The sequence below is a fragment of the Melanotaenia boesemani genome, chromosome 13, assembly GCF_017639745.1.
Source record: "Melanotaenia boesemani isolate fMelBoe1 chromosome 13, fMelBoe1.pri, whole genome shotgun sequence".
In the NCBI taxonomy this organism is placed as follows: domain Eukaryota; kingdom Metazoa; phylum Chordata; class Actinopteri; order Atheriniformes; family Melanotaeniidae; genus Melanotaenia; species Melanotaenia boesemani.
This window is the reverse complement of record NC_055694.1, coordinates 25282573-25293346: the sequence shown is the minus strand read 5'-3', so window position 1 is coordinate 25293346 and position 10774 is coordinate 25282573. Positions and strand designations below refer to the sequence as shown.

Below are 10774 nucleotides of genomic sequence, written 5' to 3'. Positions count from 1 at the left end.
AATCACATTGAGGATATTGTGAGTAAATCAAGATGTAGAATTTGCTTTTGTTTAGTTTAGATAAAAAGTCACTCACTATAGCTGTTTCCACAGGCAGTGTAGCAGCTGCATAACAAGACCTCCACCATATTTTACCGGATGTTTTTGTATAAAGTAACAAATGAACTGCATTTCCAAGGAGCTCTACTCAAGCTTCCAGATTGTCTACTCTACTTCAAGGAGCTCTATTCATTGACTATCATCCAGCTTAACCACTGAAAACAGGGGCATTGCTCACTTATTCCTTTTTCCTCAGTAGTGGTGTCATCCTTCACCCTAGTATGGAGCTCTTACCGCAGTGGTGAGGAACCCTGGTCCTCGAGGGCTGCAGTCCTGCAGGTTTTACATGTGTCCCTGCTCCAACACACCTGATTCAGCTGAAATAGATTCAACAGCCTCTAATTTGAATCAGGTGTGCTGGAGAAGGGAAACATCTAAAATGTGCAGGACAAGGGTGCCGGTTCCCCACCACTGTCTTAATGGATGCCCTCTTCATACTAACTACAGAAAGACTTAGCTTATATCTATTCAATCAGTCCTGATATAGGTGGGTTAAATAACAGTTGAATATTTTTGTTAGATATTTAAATTTTTTAAGGTAATTTAATTTGATCATACATTCCAGAGGCCTTACATTTCATACTACCATATGTATTCATTCATCATCTATACCTGCTTATTCCAATGCAGAGTTGCAGTGTGCCCCAGTGACTAATAGGCTAGAGGCTGCATACACTCACTCCTAAGGAAAATTTACAATTTGATTGTTTTTTGGACTGAGGGAGGAACTTCACACACAGAATGTCCCTCCACCAGGAACCATCTTGGTGACTGATACATCACATTTCCCCCATGAAGAATAAGTTTCTGCCCTCTGGCAGATAGTCTAGATTCCCCCTCTGCAAACCAAAAATTGATTTGTGCCTTCTTCCATCAGATTTTTAAACAATGCCATTGACATATTAGAGTTAAAATGTTGTACAGTAGGATGTATGTATCTGTAATATGCAGTAATGCATGGTTTTAATAATTAAATTTTTTTAAAACATAGGGTGTATCCAATATGTGCTATGTAATGTCTTGTGGAATTTTTCTTTTCCATTTTTAAATTACATGTAAATCACACCATTTCAAGTCCAAGAGGAATTTTCCCAAGAGGACATTAAGATACATCTTGATCATAATCTTGATTTTGACAAACATTAACTGAATCAAGCCAAAGAGCATCGTCAGGTGGAATTTTACTGAAAATGCAAATGAGTTTAGATGACCACAAATACACTTGTGAGACATGGTAAACTTATAATAATTTAGTTTTTGCTACATAAGACTAAAGAAACTGGTACCATCATGACATTTTAAACAACTGAGGTTCAAGTATTATAAATTTTAAAGACAAGAACACAGACATGTTTCTGGTTATCTGAGCGATATGGATCCGACAGGTAAAACATCTCCAGCACTTTTTCTTTCGCTGCTACAGAAGTAAAAGCAGGTAAATAATAACGTTTTAATTTAAAACAATGAAATAGTTTCCCAGAGTTCCCTGGTTTGTTTTTCAGTAAAATTAGATAAATAACTTTTCACATTTGAGAATATCTGGGAAAAATCTCCATAGTGGCACATAGACTATAAACAAGGCGTCTGCAAGCCGTCTTGGTCGTCATTCTGAATTTGTGCCAGTGTCTCGTCACCATTATCCACCCCATCTTCATCATCCTCCTCTCTTTCCATCTGCCCTTCAATAGCAGTGATGGCAGCCTGACAACCCTCGTCAGCCCTCCTCCCATCTCCATCCTCCCTGTGTGTGTCTACTTGGTGTTGGCCATCCTCTGAGCCATCGTCTTCCTCTGCATCGTCTTCCCCATTCTGAAGCCTCTTTGATTTTCTAGTGAACCTGCTTCCTCTCCCATCATCCTCTTCATCCTTTTCCTCAGCTGTGGACACCTGTGCAACTTCATCTGTCTCTTCTGTCTCGTTTCCTGCTGCGGGACATTTGTGATCTCTGTAATAGCTCTGTCTGGTGAATCCCTTGTTGCAGCTGGAGCACCTGAATCGGTAGTTATCTGTGTGGGACTGCTGATGCTCGAGCATGTGAGCCCTGCGGCTGAATGTCTTCTGACAAAATAGACACTTGTAGGGTTTGATACCTTTAAAGAGAGAGAAAAAAAAAAACATAACATGCCAACAACATTCATACTCCTTGGCCTGAAAGAAATAAAACAGCACAAAAAGTGAGGACATTTGTGTTTGGTCAATTATTTATTTGTTCTAGCAATGCTTCTTGGCATTAAATAAAAAACTGTTAGAAAACTTGTTTATTTTCCTTTTAAATTGGGCCAAAATTTGTAAGGATGAGCAGCAGAGTATGTGTTTTGTGCCCATGAAAAACTTGCCAAACAGCTTATTCTGCTATTAACTCTTGTTTTGAGCTTCTGGTACCCCATGTGCTGACAGTCAGGTGCCTGATATGCAGCACTTGTGAGCATGGACCCTGCTACAGTGGGCAGTTAGTGTCTGCTCCAAGGATGTCAAGTTTGGCTAATCTGGATGGGGCCTGTGCCATAGGGCCACTTTAAGCTGAAGTTTCACAAAACCAAACTGCAGCATTTTTCAGAGTGAGCTCTAGTATCAAATTAAACATCAAGTTCCATATAACAGATATAACACTTCACAAAGTGGACATCCCAAGAAGACGATGCCACAAGAAGACTGTTTCTTCACCCTGTCAGCACTTAGGAATCTTCTACAAATTTGCAGTCAAAGTTTGTAGGACTCGCAGGACAATATGGCCGATGGTTAATTGCTGGTCTCATAGGACTGACAAGAGGCCCGCCACGACTGCCCTTCACCATCAGGCCCATTTGCAATGATGTACACTGGATTCTAGGCATGTGGAGGAATGTTATGTTCAGTGAACATAATATTTTGTGATTCTTGTATCAAAGGGTCAAAGTGTTGAGAAGCAGCAGAGAGCGCTATGCTGGATGCTGCACTGACATGGTAACTTCTTTCAGAGGAGGCAGTGTGGTGGTGTGGGGTAGCGTCTGCTTCAATGGAAAAACAAGGCTTGTGATCACTGGAGACTACCTCAGTGCACAGAGCAGAGTTTATCAGATCTACCACCACAACTAGAGTGTGGAGACCAGCCTGCAGTCCTGACCCTAACCCCAAATGCTCGTCCAACAAATGCATTTTCCTTAGAAATGCAGCCCCATTTCAAAGGGAAACAAACAGGCTTTCCAACAGGAAAATATTTATTACCAGGAAGCAATCTAACAACAGAGAACTAATCCACCAAACAGAAATGTCCTTACTGTCTGTGCTAAGTTTCATTCTGGTGTTATTCACTCACCAGAATGTGACAGGATGTGAGCCTTGAGTTTGTCTGGTCTGTTGAATTCTTTAGTGCAGCCAACATGAGTCCTGGTGTGAAAATGGAAAATTGTTTAAAAAAAACTGAGAAACTCAGACTAAACTAAGACTAAGACTAATAAAATGATATGAGAGCAATTTCAGTTGCTTCAGCTGAAAGGACTTTCCCACAGGGGAACCTCACCTGAAGGGACACTTATACTTCTTAAAGGGTTCATGGATGAGCATGTGTCGCTTCACTTTGTCCTTCCTGTTGAACGTTGCCTCACAGAGGGAACACTTGTATGGCTTTTCACCTAGAAATGAAATTCAGCATCCATCTCACAGCGTTTCTTTAAATCATGCTTTGTGCAGCAAGAATATTTTTAACATCGGTGTCTGACTTATACGTGGAACTTAGACTTGGATGAAGTTAATGTGACACAAATGCCTTATAAAAGGTTTTCAGACCTGAGTGAATACGCATGTGCAGTTTGAGGTAGTGCTCTGTCTTGAAGGCCTTCTTGCAGATCTGACACTTGAACCTTCCTCCAACGCCGTGAGTGGGGAGATGACGCCTGAAGTATCTTTCGCATGGGAAAACCTGAAAAAAAAGGAGCAGAGAAGAGAAATCTTGTAAGATATTAAAAAAAAAAGCCTTCAGCTTGTGAAACAAATATAGTTCTATTATAACATACTGGATGTTTACATGATGATGTGCAGCTTTACAGGTGTGGAAAGTACCTTCTGACAGTGTGGGCATGGATAGCTGTGTGAGGCAGTCAGTAGATGTTGTTCCAGTGCCTCCTGGGTTGAATATCTGCTTTGACATTTCACACACCTATAAGGTAATAAAAATACATGAGGTGGAGGAATAAGCATGCTGTACCAAACTCCCAGTCAGAACAAACTACAGAACCTGTGCTTAATGTAGTGAAGGAGCATGAAAGCCAGTGTGAGTTATGGATCTTAGATGTGCTTTAGTACATCCTGAAAAACAGCTCTGTAGAAGATTCAGGTCAGGTCTAGATGTTTTATTCATGACTAAGTAAGTAAGCAGAATAAATTATGGTACTCTCTTAAATCCCACTAAAAGTTGGTGCAAGATTGACTGAAGGGATGTTTTTCTCTGCTATGACTGTTTCACCGTCAGGCAGCAGATAAATGGGTCGGTTGTGAACTTGGACGTGGCTTATTATGACGTTTACATTCTTGATTAAAAGCACAAATAGTTTCAGCAGTTTTCTGCACCTACATTAACAAATGTAGAAATTAAAAATAGTTTTGAAATGCAGCATGATACTATCATTGTCTGTCTCATCAAAATTGTAAGGAATTAGTCATATTTATTATTTTTATATCATTTATTTCATTATTTATGTTTATTTTTTTTATTTAGATTTTATTTTTTTTTTATCATTTTTTAATTTATTTGGGGTATTTCCTATTATTTTTAGGTTTATCTTTTTAACTTTTTATTTAAACCCCAGTGGTTTCCTTATTGGGATCCTCCACGCTGATGGCTAAGCCTGCTCGGTCTGCAGGGTTGCTGCTACGGTGACCACCCTTGTCTGGGTAGTTAGTGGGTTCCCACACTGCATCCTAATGTTTGCTGTGTGGCACCCAGCGGGCCGTGATCTGGGTGGTTGTTGTGGTGGTGGCCTCTGTGGTAATGGGTAGAGTTTCACTCTGTGTGGATGGATCCCTAAGAGATTGCTTCCTCACATCAGCATCATCTAATGTGGGTGGAACCTGAATAAGCATTAGGTGTGTTTGTGCAGCACAGCCCTGGAACCAATCACAGCACAGCATCCCTCCGGGTAATCTGATTTAGCACCAGCCCTTAATCAATAACTGACTCTATCTTGTGTCTGGTCATTTCAACCAACTTGTTAATGCCTATTTTCTTCATAAGAAATGTTATCAGAGCTTCAGTCTGGCTGGGCTGACCTGTAGACGGTTGTTTCCTTGCGTGTGTTCTGCTGTGGGCAGAAGGAGTGGGAGTATTGGTGGACACCCAGTTCAAACAGTGAGGGGAACACCTTGCTGCAGAGGTGGCAGCGGTATGTCAGCTGCTCCTGGTGCGTCCGGATGTGTTCTAGAAACTGATCCAGCTTCTGGAAGGTCTGGGAGCAGGACTTTAACACACACTTATAAACCTGCAGGGAAGCAGATACGCAGCCAAGTTCAACAAACTGGGTGTTTTATGGGATTTTTCTTAAAATAACACGTTACTGCCCACTTATCGCCATATATGTGTGTGACTCACATCTTGCAGGTACATTTTGTTTCTATTTGTTCTAAAATCAAAGTGCAAGACTTCTTAAGCCATGCAGCGTTAGCTTGATCGACACCCTCTACTGCACTCACCTGCTCCCCTTTGTGTTGTGTTAGGTGAGACTTGAGCTGGAAGTAGCTCTTGAACTTGCTGGCACAGAACTGGCACTGGTAGGAGCTGTCTATCACGACGACCTGTTTGTTTGGAGCTTGACACTGTTGGCTCTGGCTGGACAGCACCTGCATCTGGACCTGAGGATGACCACTCTGCACATCTTCCCCTTGGCTGGGTGCCGGATCAGCCTCAGTCAGACTCTCCTCCAACTCCCCCGGTGACTCTGTAGCAAAGTATGTGAGAACTGTAAATTTTATGCAGGATCAGGAATCGGTAGTAACCTGTTGGAAGGCTGTTCCACATATGAAACAAACTGTATTTTTTCCTCCTTTTTATTTTAGATGTATCAGTAATGAGGAACCCACAAAGACTTCTTATTAAAAGGCAACTAACATGAGTTCAAAAACATTCGTTGCTCTTAATTAAGCTGACTAAAATCAGTGTGATAAGCATAATTTTCACAGTACATTATCTGACAGATCATACCTGTTTGTACTGACTCTTGATCTCCTTGATTTTGCTGACTGCTGTGCTGTTGTAGTTCCACTTCATCCCTTGCTCCCAGCTGCTGCTCCCCGCCGCCCCCTTCCTCCTCACTGGATGACATAGGCACCATCTTCACTGTGACTGGCAGTCGTGACACGGTGCTGGCCACACTCATAGGCCATACCTTCAAGGTGAAGACAGCTACCATTAAGTTGTTGACAGTGCTTTTAATTCACATCCCTAGGTAATTTCAAGGAATTCTTAATACATCTGGCATTATGTTTTACACCAAACTAAATAGTCATGTTTTTCATATAAACTCTTTTCCTACAGAGTGGACCTGAAGAAATTATTCCTAATATTGTGAGGTGTAATAAAAGTATTACTACAAACTGGTGAAAAACCTTGTGAGTCTGCATGTGTTTCTTCACATTAGACTTTTGGGCGAAGGCTCTGCCACAGACGATACACTGAAATGGTTTCTCTCCCGTGTGACTGTAAGAACAAAGTATTAAGAAGTAATTTCCCATTGAACAGACATCTGCTTTTAGAGTGGTAGCATCAGGGGGCTAGCAGGCAACTTACCTTCTAATATGCTGCTGAAGATCAAAGTTTTTTGAGAAGACTTTGTTGCAGAAATTACACTTCAGCTTCGGACCTTTTCCCTTTGGTTGCTCCGCTGAGGAATAAAATTATGCATTATCATAGGTTTTAGGGGTGGTTATATCTTTACTGTGGTAGATTAAACAGAAGCATGTAAAAATAAATGAGTTCTTAGTGCTGTTTCAGAAAATTTATGGGGTGAGAGAGAGTCTTCATCTTCCAACACTTAGGACACATAGGACATTGCCCTCATCTTACTCTGGAGGAAAATATCAAGCATATATATAAAACCATGTATTTTCATATATAGTTAGCCACGACTAGCTACTATGTTTTCAGTGTGAACTGTTTTAAAGAATGATTCATGTGTTTGATTAAAAATATTATGTATAAAAACTTCATATAACTGGAGGAAATTCCATAATATGTTTTACTGTCAAAACTTAATTTGCATTAGGCAACAAAAAGCACTGAAAAAAATGCAACTCAGTAATCACAGTAAGATTGACATGTTATATGGTGCAACTTTGACAACATTACCTGGTTTAATGTGTGTTTGCAGTATGGTCTGTCCCAAAAGCAGAATCATTTCTCTGAAATATCTCATGCCTACTGTTGAACGTCTGACATCGCATCACGGTTATGCTTCCTTCACATGGTCATCTAGCATGTGACCATAGCTAAACTGCTTTGAACTAGTGGTGAGTTTTAGCCAACTGGACCTAAGTAAATAGTTGGCTCTTTAGCCAGCAGCTAGAACTTATGGTAAGCACCAAATATGAGTTTATAATACACACATTTCTCCTTTCTCTCACCTGTTGCTCCATCTGTGCTTTTTTTGCTACTTCTGGGTTGTTTAGGAATTATTGCCTTTTCAAAGTCACTCAGCTCTGTCATGCTGTTGGTGGTGCTGCAAGTCTTGGTTTTGGTTCCCTGCTTCCCAGGACTGTAGATGGGAGGGCTGGTGAAAGACTGGCTCTCTACACACTGACTGGGCACCTGCAGGAGAAACACACACATATTTAAATTAGAGGGTGTTTAAGATATAAACTACTGCAGTGAGAGACGACTAGCTGGTCTTACTCACTTGAACAGGATGGAAAGCCTGCAGACCTAATGTGTGGATCTCTGCACCACCACCTCCAGTCATATGAGGCATCGTACTGTAAACCTGCACTACTGAGTTGCTATGGCTTGCTGGGACCTGTGAAGAGAGCGGCTGCTGGTTGGGCTGTCCAGCTGGCAGAGGGTGGGTTGGTGTCTGGCTGGAGGGTAGAGAGTGGGAGGACTGCTGCTGCCCCTGTTGATGATTATGATGATGGTGATGTTGTTGAAGATAAGAAACTCCTGCTGTGTGCATGCTTAGGTTACTCTGCAATAGAGACAAGTAGAACCAAGATGTGTTACTTTGAAGAGTTAGGACAAATAAGATGGCATTTACTGTTTGAGGTCATTTCCTACTGATTTACCTGTATAGGTGTCTGCATGGAGGCCATGGGCTGGTCAATAGAAGTGAAGGCTGAGATAGCTGACATAAGAATGTCGTCGCTGACCAGCACGTTGCCTTGAACCAGAGTGTGAGTCAAAGGGGACGGAGGGACTGTGATGTAGGTGGACACCTAGTGGACAGTTGTGGGGTAATACACATTTACATGAGTTATATTTACTAAGTAAATCTTTTCAAGAAGTTGATTTTCTCTTGTTAGAAATATTTAATCATGCCTGTATTGTTGTTTTCTTAAAAAAAAAATTATAAAAAATAAATCCGTCTTGTTTATTAGGTTTCAGTATCCTGTGTGGTTTTCTTTTTTCTTTGTACTACCATATACATTCATGCACTTACTACTTGACCCTTAGCCTTTCTATCTGCATCTGAGTCATCACTAGAAACAATTTAACCCCTGTTCTTTTTGCACTCACCTGTCTGTTAGCAGGTGTTTGTGGAACAGAGTTGATTGATGGGACAGGTGCATAAGCATTGCTGGAGGCCAGGGACACTGTAGACAGCGAGGGGGCACCAGACTGGCACTGCTCCCTCTTATGAGTCATGAAGGCAGGCAGAGAATTAAACTGTTTCTTACACTTCCCACACAGGAACACATCTTCATCATCTGCAGAAGTGACCAATCCAGAGGACAGAGACAATCATAACAAAAATAAATTAAAGGAATAATAATGCTGTCACATCCAAATAAATAGAATATTTGATGTGACATGTTACACTGTATGGCTAATTTATAAATCACAGACGTATTTAATCTATATTTCATCCTTTATTGTGCAAAACATATAGTTGCTGATTAATCTCCTCGTGCATTTTCATTGTTCAACTTAAATTTATCAAAGCACAGCCTGAGAACAGAGAAGTGAAATGCAAAAAAAAAAAAACAAACAATAACTTCATATTAAACTAACCACAGAGGGGTAAAACAAGTTAAAACAAGTCTTTCTTGCAGCTGCTGCATACTGTATTTGACATCACATACCCATAGACTGAATTGTGGGTGTTGAAGTGACATTTTGGTTGTTTGGGTCAGGTACCCCTCCTTGGCCATCCAGTAGGGACTGGACAGCCAACACTGTCTGGTTGTCCATACCTAACGAGGCAAATAATAAATGAAAGGAGGGTGGAGTAACAGTGCAATATGCCACATGCTGCAAAGAATTTCTCAGGTGTCAGACTGTAAAACTTGAACCCAAACATTAAGTGTTAGTATTTAAGACTACATACAGAGTAAAAACCTGGGCGTATACAAATCAAATTATATTAGAAAATAAAAGATATACTAAGCATAAAGAAGAAGAAGAAAACTGGTGTGTTTTAAACCAGGAGTCTCCAACTTCGGTCCTCGTGAGCCACTGTCCTGCAGGTTTTGGATTTCTCCCTGATGCAACACACCTGACTCAAATCACTGGGTCATTAACAGGCCTGTGCAGAGGTGTGTTGTAAAAGGAGGCATCTAAAACCTGCAGGACAGTAGCTCACGAGGATTGGAGTTGGAGACTCCTGTTTTAAACTATTATGGCATTTTGTCATTAAAAAAAGCCTTTAAGGCAAATGTAAAAATCAGTTGATTGGCTGTCTGAATTACAATAAAACGGGTTCAAAACTAAGCTCCCCCTGAGATTTCAACAGTAATCCATCCATCAGCTTGTTTGTTTACATTCAACATACTGTCCCTTCCATAGGATGTTTGGATTATTGTAACAATCATAAATACATTTACTTCATTTTGTAATCGTTTTTCTACATTTCCAGAAATATTTGTAATGTAGTTTCCCCCCAGATATGTCTATTAACGTTTAACTGTGTTTTTAGTTCGCAATTATTTAAAAAACAAACATCTACCTTCAAGAACCTCAAATATTGCCTGCGCCATCTTGTAGCTCTCCTCCTGCGCGATAGGTGCTTGATTAATAGAGGCTGCTAGTTCAGGAAAATACCCATGTCAACCTAACTTCTCCTCAACTCAGTGGGCCACTTCATAACAGGCTTTTTATGGGGAAATGTTCTAATTGATGTTTTTTTTTAAGGCACACTAAAGGTAAAAATTGTGTCGTAAATCTCAAGCATTGCGGATGAGAACTGTATTGCTTAAAAAGGAGATTCAAAGAAAATAAAACATTATGGCATGTTTAAATCAAAGTTCAGCCACGGTCCGTAAATTATATCTTGGTATGTCAGACATAATGTTTAAAAAATTGTGATGGGTTGCGTTGGGTAAATTAATAGTTATTTGTTGGTATTAAGTAAAGGAACGAAACTACGTCTTCAATAACGTGTTTTCCGTGGAACTTGAATGCCCCTACAGATCAGTGAATCTGTGCTCGGTAACAAGACGGACAGCTGTTTACACCAATCAAGGACCGTTGACCCCGCCCCAAGACAAACGCAGCTGT

General features: G+C 40.6%; 1 protein-coding gene across 1 annotated transcript; it reads right to left on the bottom strand.

Annotated features, from left to right (window-relative positions):
• Positions 1-1188: 1188 nt before the first annotated feature.
• znf341 (zinc finger protein 341) lies at positions 1189-10345 on the bottom strand. The gene is made up of 16 exons (XM_042004839.1): positions 10224-10345; positions 9361-9471; positions 8795-8985; positions 8344-8493; positions 7962-8246; positions 7690-7873; positions 6857-6950; positions 6676-6766; positions 6272-6455; positions 5764-6008; positions 5344-5552; positions 4138-4234; positions 3865-3997; positions 3599-3710; positions 3395-3465; positions 1189-2189 (listed from the first exon to the last, which is right to left on the bottom strand). Exons 1-16 carry the CDS (start codon positions 10252-10254, stop codon positions 1669-1671), a joined length of 2709 nt encoding a protein of 902 aa, XP_041860773.1. The 5' UTR covers positions 10255-10345; the 3' UTR covers positions 1189-1668.
• Positions 10346-10774: the final 429 nt, after the last annotated feature.

Coding starts and splice junctions, on each gene's coding strand:
- znf341 (XM_042004839.1), bottom strand. CDS start 10,254: ATGGCGCAGGCAATATTTGAGGTTCTTGAAG. Junction 9,472..10,223: donor AATATTTGAGGTTCTTGAAG/GTAGATGTTTGT, acceptor TTGCCTCGTTAG/GTATGGACAACCAGACAGTG. Junction 8,494..8,794: donor AAACACCTGCTAACAGACAG/GTGAGTGCAAAA, acceptor ACTGTCCACTAG/GTGTCCACCTACATCACAGT.